The sequence below is a fragment of the Mus caroli genome, unplaced genomic scaffold, assembly GCF_978045245.1.
Source record: "Mus caroli unplaced genomic scaffold, Mus_caroli_1 scaffold_14, whole genome shotgun sequence".
NCBI classification, from domain to species: Eukaryota; Metazoa; Chordata; class Mammalia; order Rodentia; family Muridae; genus Mus; species Mus caroli.
In genome coordinates this window covers 68486731-68504567 of record NW_028227269.1, presented here as the reverse complement: position 1 = coordinate 68504567, position 17837 = coordinate 68486731, and the positions used below count along the sequence as shown (strand labels likewise).

Below are 17837 nucleotides of genomic sequence, written 5' to 3'. Positions count from 1 at the left end.
ATTTGGAAAGAAATGTGCATCTGAATAGAAAGAATTTACTCGGCAATCCATAAAGAAAAGCTTTTGATTTTTATCTTCACTTTTATTTAGGAAATTAAATGTGTTAGAGCAAAGAGGAAATGTCTGAAAAATGGAGATTATTAATAAAACCCTAGTGGGAAACAAGCGTCAGGAGTCAGAGGTGGTGTGAGATTGTATGTGGAGCAAACGGGGACAGTGCTGATGCAGGGGAGTAGGAGGGGCTGTGTTTTCTTAAGTAGTTTTTCCAACTAAGTATGTGCTTGGAACTGATGTGTGCGCACACACTTGTGGGCTCAGCTCCTTCACTGTAGGGTAATGTGCATTTCTTACAGTGGGTGGTAGAGAGGTTTAAAGCCAGCGGCTTTAGAAAAACCTGGTCTTTGTGAGACACGGTGGTTAGATCCAGATTGCTTAAATGCCAGCTGGGCACTGATGAGCACAGAATTGTTGTTTCTTAGTTTTCTTTGCAGACTCATCTTGGCTTTCTCCCAAGACTAGAGGCCTCTAAGGCAAAATTGTCAAAATAAAAGAGAGCAACTCGTTTTTTTTTAAAAATTTTTCGTTAGCTTGTTTGCTTTTTACAGGTGAGTCAGATGGGGTCCCTTGAGCGAGGATTAGAAACAATCCATTTGGAAAATGAAGGTCTGAAGAAGAAACAGGTGAGACTGGACGAGAAGCTAATGGTTAGTAAATGATCTAAACTGTGGAGAATACGTACGAGCCACTTCTCAGGATCAAGCAGACAGGGTACTGAGGTCCTGCTAGGAAAGTCTAACCGTCTGATTCTTTGATCTGTCTTCCCAAAAGGAACACACACGTTTCCTTAGCTATAGTCATAGGTGCCCATGGTGCTTTGCAGAGTGAGGAATAACTTTAATCCCAAATGTAAAGATCTGTATACATCAATACATGTGGAGCACAGGGGCTCTGCCCGAGATTGCCTGAGGGGCCCAGAGCTCTCTCGACATTGGTATCGATGTAACCGTTTCCTGAGGTATCCTATCCTGCACTGTTTTGTGATGGAATCGCTCTCCCACTACCTATCCAGATGTATGTAGAACTCTGAGAGCATCTGCATTTAGGTTCTTCTCACGAACTGTCAGCTTTTTTCTCCTTCTTTTTTAAAAAAGATTTATTTACTTATTTTATGTATGTGAGTACACTGCCGCTGTCTTCAGACACACCAGAGGAGGGCATCTGATCCCATCAGAGATGGTTGTGAGCCACCATGTGGTTGCTGGGAATTGAACTCAGGACCTCTAAAAGAGCAGTCAGGGATCTTAGCTGTTGAGCTCTCTCCAGGCCAGGAACTGCCATCCTACGCTGATGGAACTCAGTGGAGAGGACTTCCCTTGAATGTGTGAAGCCTTGGTTGGATTCCCAGAGATCAAAAAGCAAACAGTGTCCATGGCTTATGGCTGCATTTGTAACTCAGCTATACCTTGCAGAAGGTACAACTGACAAATGTTAGGGTGATTTAGAAAACCAACCACTGGGAGTACACTGGGCCCTTTTGTACCCTTACAGGACATGAACTAATACAGAGCCCTCAGTAAGTGAAGGCTTCACAGAGATGTTTTGCTGTGGGTAGATAAAAAAAAATTAATCTAACCTGATATGAACTATAAAATCTGTATAAGGAAGTACGCATAGAATGTATCTTGCTATCTTCGTAAAATACTGTGTGCACACACTTTTTTTTTTCAAGGCAGAATTATAGGATTATAGGAAGAAAGGTTTCAAAGTATTGTCTGTTTGTTTAATTTTATTTTCAAGGCAAGGTTTCTCTGTGTAGCCCTGGCTGTCCTGGAACTCAACTCTGTAATCCAGGCTGACCTAGAACTCAAGAGATCTGCCTGCCTCTGCCTCAAAGGCAGAGGATCAAAGTGCTGGGATCAAAGGCGTGTGCCACCATGCCTGGCAAAGTATTTTTTTTTAGTATATAAAACTGGATATATGGCAAGGCAACTTAAATGCTTAGCTTTAAAATGTGAAATTTGGGCAAAGGTATCACACTGACATTTAAATGCCCACCGAGGTTTGACAATGTTATGTTCTCTGATTTATCCACCAATGGGAAGATTGGTGAAATCTCCATCAATGCATTCAAGACTGTGAGTTCAGCCTGTGCTTTGATGTAGCTATGAAATAGTTAAGAGGCTCTAATGAGGAAGCTCTCGGAAGCTGAGCCTCTGGTAAGAACCTGAAGGGTGACAGGGGCACCTTATTCACTGTATGCACTTATTCACTGCTGGACTCGGCCCACACCCTCTACCAGTAAGCTGCGGCTTGGCCCGCCTTAGCCTGGGAAGCCCCCTTCTTCCAGGCCCATTTCTATTATTAACAGGCACCAGCCATTTCCTGCCATTCTTTTTCCCTAGTAGTAAATATTTGCTGATAAGGAAAAATGAATGTTCCTGGTACCAGAACTGAATACAGGAGAAGCATGAATTTAAACACGGAAAAGAGCATTTTATATACTATTCTATGAAACTCCCGCTAGGAAGCAAGGCTGAGTTATTAATTCTATAGCTATCCACTCTGGATTTATTTTTCCTCCTTCGCTTTGCTCAGCCATGTAGCTCTCAGGCTGTCCTTGAACTTACCACCCATTGGCTTTTAGTCTCCCGATTGCTTCTGGCACACATCGCCACATCTAGTTCCAGATTGGATTTTTAGCAGGTTTTCTGAGAGAATTCACACCCTGTACATACAGTTCACATGTTTAAATTATACAGTTGGGTTTGGGATGTGGTTTTACTTCTTAAACCTTGGGGACATGTATGGAACAACATTGCAGCTTTACCCATCTTTTTAAGTTTATAATCCAATGGCTTTAGTTAAGTCCATTGTTTCTGAAATCTATCATCACTCTCAACTCTAACCCTTAAGCAGTAACGGCTCTTCCCACCAGTCTGGTTAGGTCAGGTTGCAGTATGATTGCAGGGGTGGTGAAGAGACGCTTCGCTGTCTTCTGTACTTACCGGAGGGATCCACGCGGTCCTTCCTCTCTGGCCGTTTTCCCACCCGTGGGGTTGAGGTACAATGAGCAGTCAGGGAAGTGTTCTCAAGTCAAGAAGCAGCGTCTTTGGGGTCAGAGACTTTGAGAAAATCTTTCTAGATGATTCTTATCTAATATACACACTTCCTTGGGTAAAGTCCACCTCGTCTCTACAAACTAGTTTAAGGGGCACATATGAACACATACCCACTCCTGTGTAATTAACAATTACAAATTTGGCTGGAAAATGGAAGAATTCTGTCCTGAAACTGATTCCCGTTCCTGAGCATTTTTTAGCAATACAGTAGTTGAATATTAAGTAAGCAATTTATTTTGAATATTCAAAAAAAGGTTCACATACTACCTTAGCTGTTCTTTTGTCTGCTGTATCATTTGGCAGCCCAGTATAGAGGGCTGAACAAAAATGCTTTTCTTCTGTGTGTCCATTCAGCACCGGATTTAATCCCAGGCTCAGTGCTTACTGGATCTGGATATGGGTAAGCCTCACAAGTTCAACCAGATTAGAGCAGATGAGGATGCCACTGCAGAACTGTAAGGTCCCTTACTGTAAGCTGACATGCAGCAAAGGTGACCTTGGTTGCGTATATACTCTTATTCATGTGCACAGTCCCGGTCTTCCTTATCGTAACTTGTACTTTTCTTTCTCTTCCTGGAGCTCTCCTGTAATCTTCTTTTGTTTTTCCTTTGTCTGTGGCTATCCTCTGCCTAGAGCTCAGTGGTTGGAAGCAGCAGAGCGGGGCACAGTTCTGTGCCCGAGCTAGCGTGCGAAGGTAGAGCGCTCTCTCCGTGACCCTTCACAGCATGGGGACACCTCGACGTCGTGTCCTTGCAGTCATTTCTGTTCATCATGCCATATGTGCATGGACAAGAGCCAGTATTCATTTTCCACTTTGCTTTGAAGTAGAATATGTCTATTTACTTAAGGGGTTTCCTCAATATTTAGAACATTTTGAAGAAAACTGTGTGCCACTGTTAGAAACCTGTGGGTTCATGATCCGTCATACTCTTTATCATAAGTAATATGATATTTTCACATCTACAACCACTACTACTACTACTATTTCAAAATGGATAATGACCCACCTCAGAGACTTGGAATTAAAAACAAATGGATAGTGGCTCTGACACTTCCTAACATTTCATTCTAGTTGAGTTGAGAGGTCCTTTTCCCTTCCCAGAGGCCTGGAGGTGCTTCCTCTTGAGTTTAGTTCCTGCTCATGTGTACTGCATGCCTCCCACTGGGCCCTGTGTCTGCTGAATATGTTGACAGATGAAAAGTAGCATGTCCCATTGGTTAAAATGCATTCCTTTCCATTCCTTAAATGTCATGGGCATGTTGATACACTGTTTTCTTGCTGTTGTCAACTATACTTTTAGTTCTGGGGGGTCTGGGCTATGACCTGATGATCCACACACCTGCCTTGTAGCTATTTAAGGATAACTCCTAATAGATGAACTAAGATAGATGAAGTAATTTTAAGTACAATAATCTTAACATGTTAATTTGGGGTCAGATGATACATAGCCAATGAATTATGGGTTTATGGAGATTTGCAAAGAAATCTCCACGATAGTAAGGAAAATGGGAAAAGCTTAAGGCAAAAGCACTCTCTCCCATCTTCCCAGCTCCTGTCTCACTTTTAATGAAAGGGGGAAAGGCAGTTGAATGTTCTAGAATAAAAAAACGTAGATATAGTTTCGATATGCTATGTATATCATAGACCTCATGCCCTTATAGTCACTCAGGAGTGAGAACGGTCTATTCTTTCACATCTTAGAATATTTAAGAAAGCCATAATGGAGTTATCTCCAGGGAGCAACAAAAGGGTTCTCCCCACACACTCCCACCAGGCTTTGTCCTGTTTAAGGGACCAGGGACTACGAGGCCATGAAGGGATGGATCCTGGGCTCAGTACTTACTGCTTGGCACCTTGGTAGAAGGCCCTCCACTGACCAAGCTTTGTCCTTGTCCCTCAGATGCAGCCCCTGAGGTCCACTGTGATGCTTAGCCCATCCTCTCACTGGGATCTGCAGTTGCTCCAGCAGCAAGCCTGTCCGATGGTGCCCAGGGAGCAGTTTCTGCAGCTTCAACAACAGCTGCTGCAGGCAGAAAAGAGAAGCCAGCACCTGCAGGAGGAGCTTGAAAACAGAACCTCCGAAACCAACACACCACAGGTAGAGAGTGTTCTTCTCCACGGGGAAACTCACGTCGTCCCGTCCCCTTTACCTTCGTTTGAAAAATAAACCAGTCCAAAGGCGGGAATGAAGAACCCCATCTCCCACCATTGTTCTGTCCCCATGAGTACATACCCACAGAACCACAGTGCCAGCACTTGCTTTGGTTTTACAGTTTCCTTCCAAGCTCTCTGCTTATAAGTCAGCAGGTTTAAATGCTGGGCCTCCTTTGCACACTTGCATATGACGGAGGATCGGGGTTACTTGTGTATAGTACATAGTTGGCCCAACAGTCTTGCACAGCTCAGTCCTGGGGTAGGTATCTCTGCTGACAGACAGTCTCAGTTCTCCTGTGTGGTGTGGCCCGCCAAGGTCTGAGAAGTCACAGGCAGGGGCTCTTTATAACCAATGATGTAGAATATGCAGTTCGTCAGCACCCTGTTCTTAGTTATCTAGTTCATTTCACTCAATATTTCAAAGAATCAAATTCAAAAAACTACTTAAGCTCCAAATAGTTAGTCTTCCTTAGTACATAATCTTCATTTTTTCCAAATTTATTCTTACCCAGATAATTACTAGTGAGAAATAAAAATAAAATGTCTCCTTTGTCAATTCTTTCTAGTTGAGAAATGCTTAAGGCCCAGTTAATATTTGATAAGAAGTTTCCCAGTTTCTTAATCCCCTCAGAGGAGCTTTGCCAGTCACATTAGCTTAGGAGGCTGCATGATCCACTCTGCTCTCTCCTCTTATTGGTAGATAGCTGTGTTGTGCTGTGCCGTGCTGTGCCATGTTATGCCACGCTGTCCCATACCGTGCTGTGTTGTGCCGTGCCGAGCTGTGCTGAGCCGAGCTGTGCCGAGCCGAGCTGTGCCATCCGATCATCCTTCTTAACAAAACCTTCAGAAGTCTTTTTGTGCTTGCTCTAACAGTCCATGTTATAGCCGTGTTCTGTGTGCCATCCTCACCTCCCATTATTAGAGTCAGCTTTTAAGGTGAAGATTGTCAGGGTGGATGGCTCAAGGTCTGCTCCTGCTCCCACAGACCACCTCTACCCCCAGCATTAGGGTGGCATTTTATAATAAAAACGGCTATGGTTCAGTACGAAAGGGAAGCTTCAGTTCTTCATTGTGTAGTTGAAATCTGAGGCCTTGGCCTGTTTTTAAAGGGCTCTCCTAGTGATGTGGCTAAGATGTACTCATTGCTCTCCCAGACGCTCTCAAGTATGCTTTTCCTAGTCTGCTCATCAATATTTGAGAATTACAAAAAAAAAAAAAAAAAAAAAATCTGTGCCAATAAACTCCAGTATTAGACAGAAACTATTAAGAAAATCCTTCAGCCCGAGAAGAGCCTATTTGTTGCGCAGTAGAATGGCTTCTAGGCTTTTTTCTTTTTCCGGCTGCTGAGCTGACTCTAATTTTCAGAAAACTGCACATTATACAAATCTGCACGGTGCCTGTGAACAGAGAGAGGGGTTTCGTCTGCCTTTGTGTTGCTTTGCTTGCACGTGTGGTGTGACTGTGTGTGCTTCCAGGAATGTGTTTGTATTGTAAGTGTGTGGACTTAGACTCCCCCTAACCTTGACACCAGGGTGAAGTATCCCACTGCCTTCTTTCCCTAGGCTTTGCTACCGGAGCAGCGAGCAGTGCATACAGATTCCTGCAGAAGGATTGGGCACCTCTGAAAACTGGGCTGCTGTTGATGGCATTTGTTACCACGACAGAGTCTTAAATGCACAAACATGCACACACGTACATGCACACTGCACACAGACATGAGCTGGGACATGTTGGAATCAAGTGCTCTTTTAAAATATTTGACTGTTACCGTCACTGTTAAAGCCTTCACAGTATTGTCTCTTACTTATGTAGACATGAAAGACTTTGTGATTCAGTCACAAACTTCTGCTTGCTACACATCAGCTTATTTATATGGTCTAAAGAGTGGATTGAAGAGTCTTGAAAGGATATATTCTATATATTTTCTAATTCCATATGTTGTTAATTATTTTTAAAAGAAGGTACTACTTTTATATATGGAATTTGAAGAAAATCAGGGTTATTTATACTGTTTTGTATAAGATGTATCATACTTTTGACAGAAAAAAAAGGAAATTTTGATGCAACAATAAAATAAAATTTAAATGTATGACTGTCGTCTTTGTTTTTCTTCTGCCTTCTCCTTTGTAGCACACACTGTCTGTTGAATTAGCTGCTACTGTGGTTTTCTGTTTTGTTTTCTGAAGCAAGCATCAGTCATATTTCAGCTCAGGTTTGAGCAGCCTCCATTCTTTTCAACATAGGTCTTTTAAAAATTACTTAGCTATTACCCAATCGCTAACACCTGAACCACAATAATAATAATTGATAATAATTTCAAGGACTTGAAGTACCTCCTAAAATGTGAAATTCCTGGTGTAGGCATTTTTATAAGTGAGGGTATGAGCAGTGTCATCTCTCTCAAGGTCATTTTGCTTCCTTAACTCAAGTCTCCTCACTCCCACTCATGTTGTATGAGGAGGAGAAGAAAGGCCACGCCTCTTCCTGTCCTATGGTTTTTTTCTAGGTTTGAATGTCTGTGAGGAGATGTTTTCACCTCTAACCTGCTCTGATGGTAAATGCATCCTCTAGTCCAATGTTTGCTTTACATTGACAAGTCACTGGGAATCAGATAAGTGGGGTAACTGGCAGGAAGAAGTTCAGTATGATGAAGAAAAGAACCAACCCTTGGATGGTCACCAGTCATTTCAAAGGAAAATGAGAGATGGCAAGCATGAGGCCACCCCAAATAACCCAGTGTTTGCAGTGTTCAGAGGCCCACAGGATCACAAAGACACAACTCACAATGGAAAGTCGGTCCCCTGTTTTAATTTACTTTGGATAGCCACTATGTTAAAAGTGCACATGGGTTTCAGTTGGGAGTTTAAGAATTGACCTCAGGGGATGATGAGCCAAGGTAAGAGCCTGGTCTCTTCCTGGATTCCTCTATGATAATGCTACTTTTCTAAGGTATTGCCAATGTGTGCAGTGCCCAGAACTCCCATTACATCAGAAACCTATCCTCTGGTTATGAAGGAAAGCCCCGGCTGTCCTCTCCGTGTCTCCTATGGGGAGAGGCACTACCAGTACCTGTAGTTGGCATGATTTTCAAATGATAATATACTTCTTTCTCCCTCTTCTCGTTAGGGAAGCCAGGAACACCTCGTAAATCTCATGGAAGAACGAATGATAGAGGTTGAACAAAAACTAAAGCTGGTGAAGAGACTTCTTCAAGAAAAAGTAAATCAGCTCAAAGAACAAGTAAGCCTCTGTCACTTCTATCTGTCCTGACATTCCAGTTTGTATGGGTATACAGGCTGCGTGTGTGTGTGTGTGTGTGTGTGTGTGTGTGTGTGTGTGTGTGTGTGTGTATTAGTCCTTGGGAGATGTCCAGTGTTTAGAGGACCTGGGTCTCTCTAATTAGGCTAGGCCAGTCTCTTCCTCAGCACAGGGATTCCTTCCGTGAACCACTCGCTATATCCAGTTTTTTATCTGGGAACTGCCTTTCTCATTCTATCACTTTATTAGCTGAGCTCTCTCTCTAGCCTCAACATTCCAGTCTTAACTCCAGATTTTGCATCTTTGTATTGCTATTAATTTGTGTTGTTAATAGATGTTAGTTCTGCTGGAGATGTCTAGAAAACTTAGGAATCACTTTCATATAAGCCTCAAAATAGGAATTCTGCATTCCACAGTTTTTTTTTTTTTTTTCAAAACTCCACTGAGGCCATATACAGTTGTCCACAATTTTATAAATGTATATTTGCTAACAGTAACTCTTACCCAAAGTGTTCCTAATGAAGTTCAGTGGCTCAAACCAAATACAGATTTCTTTTTATCCAAAATGTGAAATATACATCTGTAAGTAAACAGAAAATGATAATTTGGTTTTTATTTTTTATTTATTTATTTTTTATTTTATTTTATTTTTTTTTACGTATTTTCCTCAATTACATTTCCAATGCTATCCCAAAAGTCCCCCATACCCCCCCCCAACTTCCCTACCCACCCATTCCCATTCTTTTGGCCCTGGCATTCCCCTGTATTGGGGCATATAAAGTTTGCAAGTCCAATGGGCCTCTCTTTCCAGTGATGGCCGACTAGGCCATCTTTCGATACATATGCAGCTAGAGTCAAGAGCTCCGGGGTATTGGTTAGTTCATCATGTTCCAACTATAGGGTTGCAGATCCCTTTAGCTCCTTGGGTACTTTCTCTAGCTTCTCCATTGGGAGCCCTGTGATCCATCCAATAGCTGACAGTGAGCATCCACTTAATTTGGTTTTTAAATTGGGTAATAAGTGTAACCCTGGCTTTCCTGTTCCCTGTACCTTGGGCTGATGAGATGTCTTGGTAGATAAAGGCATTGCCCCCAAGCCCGACAGCCTGAGTTCAATATCTGGACCCTATGTGGTAGAATGAGAGAATCAGTCCCCATAAGTTGTCCTCTGACTTCACACATGTATATACACATGCCCCCCACACACACATTAAATAATCAAGCAAACAAATATTTTAAGTATCTTATTGCTATCACCAGGCTCCAAAAGGATATGCTTTGTGTGGAGTCTGAACTCCCAGTTCTAGACTGTTAAACAACTTGATCTTTTTACCTGCTAATTACAGACATGACCACTCTGTTTAAAAACTACCTGTGTATGCAAAAAAGAAGCCCCTCCTCGTCAAACATGACCACCTCCCAGAAAACTGAGACTGGGACAAACTGGTTGGGTACAAAGCAGAATTTGCCAACCCTGGTTTTGTAAATTCATAAAACCTAAGAGCATCAATTCCAGGAGAGAGGTCTGAATGCAGATGCATGCAGAAATGTTCCTTTGCTCTGTATCTTAAACAGAGGAGTAGGGTGGAAAAACCCATTTGCGAGCATTTGTCCAGGCAATCCTTTGTGTGTTCCTATGGCTAGCACAAGTTGCTACGTGTCACATCCTGTTCTGGGCACTAGAGACTCAGCTGTCAACAAAGTGAAGGCCCTGGGCATGTGGAATGTAAATTCTAGCATGCCTGCAAGAAGCCAAGAATTTCTCCAGATGGAAGCTTTAAAAATAAACAAGAGATAACTCTATTTTCAGTATGGGATCACAAGATCTCGAAGCCTAAAGAGAGCTTCCTGAAGGCTTCTTTAAGCAAATCTAGAGAGCTGGGTAGATAGATGTAGGGAGGCAGTCTAGGCTGCAGTAGCTTCACAGAATGGGGAAAACACATGGGGTGTGGGCGTCTATAAATGCAAGCTACTGCTAGCCCATGCTGTCCTAAGAGAAGAGACTAGAAAGGAGAGGAGAATCAGCCAAGGAGAAAGCATTTATTTCTATGCCTAATAGTTTTTGAATCTTGTCCTCTAGGCAATGGTCATTGAAATGTCTTAGTTGAAAGAGAATTGGGGGAAGGAAGGAATGGTGAGTTATGACATTTCAGTCACAAGTAAGTTCTCAGGTGTACTATACCTTCCGTTGCCTAAATTGTTATGACCCTGGAAATGGTAATAAACCAGCCATTCTGTAGCCACTCCTTATTGTGTTACCTGCTTGAGTCTGCTGTACAATGATGAGTATAAGATGTGGGAAAGAAGATTGAAGGCAGGGACAGAAGCAAGAATTAAGGTACCAAGTTTGGCTAACAAATGTGTCCTCTCAATGTAGACTCCATATTCTATAAGAGAGGGTATACCTTTCGGGGAGGGGTTGGTAGAGAAGAGAGGAAAATGGGGTTAAGGGAAGCAATTGCCAAAACGATTCCCAAGCTACATGTCGAGACATCTTGTTGTATTTATAAATATTACAGGTTGTAGTGTTGAGTAGTGAAGCACATTTGTTAAGAGCGGATGTTAACGCAGTTGACATCTCAAAATGCTATGTTGGACAAGCATTTTTGGTATTTTAAAAAAATGAATAAAGGAATAGCACGTATTTAGGTGGGAAAAATTCATTTTGGAGCCCTTAAAAAATAATCCACTCTTTGTTTTGTAGTATGGCTTTAGTATCAGACTTGATATTTGGGAATACAAACAGAATGAATCCACATTTCTGTTTGCATATACACTGGTAAAAATTACTATTACAAAGTGCACAGCTAGCAGAACTGATCTGCCATTATTAAGTAACTTCCCCTGTTTTAAATTGGGACTGGTTAACAGAAATGGAATCAAGATGTTTCTGGTTCTGTCCTAGCTCTGCAAGAACACAAAAACAGATGCCGTGGTGAAGGATTTGTATGTTGAAAATGCCCAGTTGTTGAAAGCTCTGGAGATGACTGAACAGCGCCAGAAGACAGCAGAAAAGAGAAATTTCCTCCTAGAAGAGAAGATTGCCAGCCTCAGTACCATCGTCAGGAACCTGGCACCAGCACCACTGACTTCTATGCCTCCTCTGAGGTCATAGCCAGCCCAAAGGATGCACACCAAAGGACGCACTTGCATTTGTGCACTTTCCTGACACTATTGGAACGTCTTAATAGGCTCTCCGAACCCTCTAACTAAAAATTTTCAGCGGCTTGAAATCAAGCCTACCCGAAGTCTGCCAGCAATGGAATTGGAGGCTCCAAATGGGTGCTTATTGGAATTTCACAAATCACTATTTAAATTTCACTATTTAAATTACTCATAAGCACTGAACTTTTAAAGTCTGTTCTGGATAGCTACCAAGAATGAAATTAAGTTAAGAACCTTCAAGTCCTAGTTTTTAATGTTTTAAAACTGCTATTATCTGTGTATGCAATCCAGGTTCCTTTTAAGTTTGATATCTAACTAAAGTGGTTATTATTATAATTGTTTTTGAAAACATTTAAGTACTGAAATCATTCTGCTTACAATACTTTAGTCTCTTTGAGTTCATCGGCTGACTGCAGTTGTGTTCAGAGAAGGCTTGGCCAGTAGCTAGCCACCCAGTAGCTAGCCACCGAGATCAGAGAAGTGCAAGTTCTATAAAACTCTGACTTCTGGTTCCAGTTCTTGCTACTCTTGCTGTACAACAGATTCAGCTGCACTCTTAGCTAAGGATAAAGCCTTACTTTCTTTAAACAGCCCTTTCCCCTCCTCCTAAAGCTTCTGTTTGGGACCCCGTCTTTTAAAAAACATTGTTAAAACTGCACTCTTAGCATTACTGAACTATAGTGAGCCTACGGACAGACCGACCACTTTGGAGTAAAAAGCCACTCTTGAAAGAAGATCACGTGGAGCGCGGTGGATGTAGTTTCGTCTCTCCCAAGCCTTGGAGTTCGTGACATACCTTTGAGTTTGTATCAAAAGCTCAGGGAACGATTTTTAAACTGTCTTCCTGAACTGTTTGCTGCCTGGCCTAAGCTGTGTACTGACATCATTCTGCTTACAATACTTTAGTCTCTTTGAATTCATCGGCTGGCTGCAGTTCTGTTCAGAGAAGGCTTGGCCAGAGATGTGTAAACCACACCACCTTTTTTGTCTTATATATTAACAGCCATAGACTTTTTACTTCTACATTTTAGTGCACTTAGTTATCTGAAAAGGCCTTGACTGTAGAGTTAAAAACCTCTCCTACTTATGAAGAGTTTTTACTGTTTGTTTAATACAGGTCAAGAATTCCGTGCTTCTGACCTTTTGATACCTCATATATCAGAACTTATGAATTTCATACTGTGGAGAACATTGGCTATCAAGGGTAAAGGGGAGAAATTAGAGTTTCACTTTACAAGGGGTACAAGAGAAAAGAAAACCGCTGTGTTTGGGAAGGGACACAAGCCAAGTCAGGCTGAGAAGTCACATGACTGTGAGGAACTCTTGAGCCATTTCCACCATGACTCTTTGGGATTCTTTGGGACCCAACGATCCAGACCCACCAGCACAGAGCTCCCTCTACCAAGTGTGACACACTGTCTGTGCCCCAGTAGTTCACACTGGATTTGCACTGCTAGGCCTATCAGAAGATTCTGATTTCCCACTGGGGAAAGAATCAATCTTTCCCTCTAATCATACATCTAAATAAATCATACATACTGGTATTATGCCTCCTCTAAATCTTTCTACTCAGTACTTGTATTAGCTTTAGCAGAGAACTGTGGCGAGGCCTAGACTCAGGTCAGAGGTAAACTGTGTCGTATGAAGTGGTCCTGTGAGATGCTTCAGGTTCTGAAGGTCAGTTTCACTGGAACTAAACAGCAAGCACATTTCTCCAACAGCTGCCTGCCATGGGGCCTTGTTTGTGTGCTTCTTAATTTTATTTTATATTATAAAACATATAGGTTGGTGTTTCTTATACATTTGTATTTATGTGTACATAAAGAGCTGTACAATGGCTGTAAATAGGATTTTTGGAAAAGTTCATTTAGAATTATTTCACCCAAAATCAAAATGCTGCTTTAGTAAAATGTTAATTTCTTGCTTTACCCCACTTACTGAATAGGGGGGGAAGATCAATATGAGAAATGTCTATAGATATCTTAAACTTTATACATTCATGCAGCAGTTTATATTTTAGAAATCTTTCAGCAAAGAATTTAACTGCCATGTAGAATATAGCTTAAAGCTTTAAAAACATCAAATGTAAAATCCTACAATTATGTGTTGATTCGACTTTCAGACTTTCTTCCCAGTGGCGCTCTCCAAAATCACAAGTTATGTGTTTTATGGCCATAGCTACTTTTTCTTTTTCTTTTCTTTTCTTTTTTTTTTTTTGTTTTTTTTAAGCACTGGGTTTAGACTCTAAGACATTGCTGGGAAGTGCTCCATTGCCCTGTCTGCTGTCTTCTCATTTTTAAAGGCCTTACTCTGTTGTTTCCCCTAAGGGGAGAAAGGATTTATTTTATCCAAAGGCCTTTTCTCCTAAAGCAAGTTTGTGAGGGGAGAGAAGTCTGTGTGGTTTAGGATGAAGAACAGTATTTTCATTTGTTTTCAAAAGCTCTAATTTCAGCTAAGCTGTTTTAAATGTGAATCCCTCCTTGAAACTGCAATGTGCTATTTGTATATTTGACTATCATCATGTTTTATATAAACAGATTATGAAAGACATCTTACAGGTCTAGAGTTTCAGTAATAAATCAATATTCAGGGCAGGTATTGAGAATTTTTTTTTTATAAAAAGAAATAACTAAGGCTTCTTGGCAAATTTTTTTTTAACATGTGGAAAATAAATGTGTGCTTTCCCCCTTTTACTTCACTGAGTAAAGAAAAAGAGAGCACTGCTATTGCCAGCATCTCTTAAAGGCATTCCCAGTCACAAAAGTCTGAGTCCAGTGTTAATCAGGTCCTGTTCTGAATGGGTTGCCTGCAATGGTATAGCATTCCAGTGAGTCATTAGCCAAGCCAAAAACTGGGTCAAAGCCTAAGGAGCTGGAAAGTCAGTCAGGAGAGCGTGGCTGCCCCCACTTGAACATCTTAGCACTGTGAGGATGGAGTTTCAGGCAGCTGGATAGCTATTTAATAGCAAATTAAAGTTGTGCTTTTTCATTTTTCTTTTTTTTTTGGATGATGCAAGGTAAGTTTATTCTCATTGTGAGAACATTACCATAACACGACTTAAAGGAATATTGGTGAAAAACAAAACAAACCAATTAAAACCCAAAAGTAAAACCAAGATTAACTGGAGTTAATCTAGAACCCACCCCAGAATTGTTTTCTGTTCAAGATTAATGTGAATATGTTTATATTGGTTTTGTAATTTCACTTTAGTCACTGTATCCCAGAAAGAGTTTAATGTGAGTTTAAAATGTAAATAAATAATTTTGCAAACATGCCTCTGGGTTTCTGCCTTGGAGTTCTGATGAGCAGTTTTGGTGTGTTTATTGTTAGACTTTTAATGAAAGCATGAAGATGTTGCAGGAAACAAGTCTACACATGCAGGGTCCTGGTCCCAGCTACATGCTAAGTCAGAACCATCATGTTAAGAAGATTGTGCCAGGGGACTTGAGATGGTTCGGTGGCTAAGAATGTTTACTATCTTGCAGAGAGGATGAGGATTCAGAGCCCAGCACCTCCATCAGACAGCTCAGCACTGCACCAGGGGATCCAATGCCCTCCTGTGGCTCCCAAGAGCACTTGCATGCACACATGTGGAACACATAAAGCCATGGAGGTACACACTCATACACATAAATTAGGTAAAAAGATTCCCCCAGGTGCTTTGATGTGACTTGGAGCAGAGGTGCATCCCCTTCCCATCAAGGAAGTGGTAGAATTCAGACCTGCCAGCTTGTGGTGCTTCTGCTTGTAGCAGCGGGTAATTCACACAGTCTTGACTTAACCTTAGGAGGCCCTGCTTGGCATCCAGGATGCTTCAGAAGTGGAGCCACTTGACCATCTTCATCTGGGAAGTTCAGACTTCTAACTGAGCTGCTCATAAATGATGACACAGATGATAAAAGACCCCAAAAGTAGAGCAAAGCACGCTGTTAATATGCCAAGCCCCGGAATGTACAGGGGGGATGTTGGCTGACCTAGGCCTATCTTAGAAGCCCTGTCTCATTCATTGTCAAAGTTTTTATGCCAATTTCACACACTCTGCTTTTATGAGACAGGAACTATCCCCAATTTACATATGAAAAAAAAAACCTGAAGCTTGCAAAAACTGAATCTCAAGGCTACCCTAACAGCGAATAGGGAAGTCGGGATTCATGGTCCAAGATCTGCTGTTAAAATCCCACAGTATCAGCTGCTACTTGTAGCAGAACAGTATTTAATCAGTGTTGATATAGTCGCTACCATTGAATAATAATAGGAACAACAGAACAGGATATCCAAAATGCCAGGAGTTCCCAATATTCCTCCAAAAGAGTGGAAACAACCAGTACAGAGCAGTGACAGGCCACTCAACCTCACCTCGCCTGACCATGCTGCCGTCAGGAGCCCGTGTGGCTGCCTCTCCAGTGCAGCATCGGAATCCCAAAGCATCTGTCTGGAGGACAAGAACTTTGGGATCCATCACTACTGCTGGGGCTGCCGGTGATGCCAGATACCCTTACTACTAGCAGAGCTGGTGTCAACAGTTCCTGAAGGAATCTCTGTTACTCAATAGAAAATGCCATACTGTTTCACCTGGACTGCTGGAAAGCTAATGTCCCCAATCTCAAATGGCCCCAGACACAATAGGTCTTTCCTATTGTTGATTATACCATGATTGTTTGTAAAAATACATTTGTATTATCTACCATCGATGATACCATGGCATCTACTGTGCCCACAGTCCTTACAACACAGTCAGTGAGCTGCAGGGCAAGTGAAAGAACTTCAGTGTGCATGTTATAGTCAAATGGTCAAGTGTACGAGACAAAAGTTCTAGGGGGTGGACGTATTAGACTAAAGATTTCCAAGCAGAGGCAGTGCAGGCCAGGTAGAAGTAGAGAGGCACATTCCAAGATCCAAAACAGAACAGCTGCAAAGAGGCTTCACGCAAGACGATCCTACAGAAATACAAAAGCAGTAAAGTCCTTTCAAGACAAGCAACTCAGAGGAGTTCACAACCCTAGACCAACTGTATGAAAAATGCTTTAAGGAGGCTTACATCCAGACGTGAGAGCTAACACCAACACAAAAGCATGGTAGGGAGAGGGGAAGGGGAGAGAGAACTTGGAGAGGGCAGAGCAGCAGGCTAGAGTGTCAAAACCTAATCAAATGCAACCATTTTGTCTTTATATTAACATCTAGTATGCTAGGCCCTGGATTCTATTTTTCAAATAACACTCCATTGACTGCACTTTGACCCTGAAGTAAGACTGGCCTCGCACCATAGAGAGAGCTGAGCAGATGGATATGTGGGATGGAGGAGAAGACTTCCTGACTGTTCTGCCCCTAAGAATAGTACTGAGCATCTGAGAAATGGTGAACGGAAGATAAACTCGGTGAGCTCCCTGTCAAAGAAGCCACGTAACCAGGACATAGACACTGGATGGTTCTCTGCAGATGTGTCGCTTCCTCAGGAGAGGTCAGTCACATGGGGCCGCCTCCTCCTGACCTACAGCTCGAATCCTCACACCTACTTCATGTCCTCACATCTCTGCTCAGGATACACTCTACCACCGGAGCTGCTGCCATACAACAGTGTGCCTGCCTCGTCAGCCTTCGCTGCATTCACCTAGAACAAGGTCATATTTCCAGAAAGTAATATTATCTCTTCCTGTTTTAAATAATTTTTATAAGGAGAAAGTAGGTTGGTTGGTTGGTTGGTTGGTTTTTTTTTTTTTTTTTGAGGCAGGGTTTCTCTGTATAGTCCTGGCTGTCCTGGAATTCACTCTGTAGACCAGGCTGGCCTCGAACTCAGAAATCTGCCTGCCTCTGCCTCCTGAGTGCTGGGATTAAAGGCATGTGCCACCACTGCCCAGCGAGAATGCAGTTTTTAAAAGTTGCTTTTTAATGTTCTATGTATGAGTATATGGTATGAAAAGAATCAAAAGATAAAATATCTTCATGTTACATCAGTTTTCCATCTTATATACAACATACTTCACTAGAAGCTAAAATACAAAAATGAAATACAAAGTCTTTGTTTCAGTAAGTTTTCAATACTACAGGAGAGGCAAAGAAACTGGCAAAGAAAGCTTCCCCTGAGCTAATGAACCGACAGTTGCAGATATGTTTGGAATGGAATTTAATATGGAATGGTATTTA

The 17837-nt window shown here is 41.9% G+C and overlaps 1 protein-coding gene across 17 annotated transcripts in view; it reads left to right on the top strand.

Moving 5' to 3' along the window:
• The window catches only part of Nin (ninein), a 102421-nt gene extending 87451 nt beyond the window's left edge, over nucleotides 1–14970 (top strand). For 7 of the 17 annotated variants that reach the window (XM_085830408.1, XM_085830406.1, XM_085830416.1 and 4 more), the window contains 4 exons: nucleotides 606–704; nucleotides 5021–5218; nucleotides 8401–8514; nucleotides 11437–14970. In XM_085830408.1, the coding sequence (XP_085686534.1) occupies nucleotides 606–704; nucleotides 5021–5218; nucleotides 8401–8514; nucleotides 11437–11646 (621 nt within the window). In that variant the 3' untranslated portion in view covers nucleotides 11647–14970. Of the gene's footprint in view, nucleotides 1–605; nucleotides 705–3752; nucleotides 3814–5020; nucleotides 5219–6836; nucleotides 6950–8400; nucleotides 8515–10611; nucleotides 10666–11436 lie in introns of those variants that run through there. The other 10 variants (XM_029484595.2, XM_085830410.1, XM_085830417.1 and 7 more) reach the window with 7 other exon arrangements.
• Nucleotides 14971–17837: the final 2867 nt, after the last annotated feature.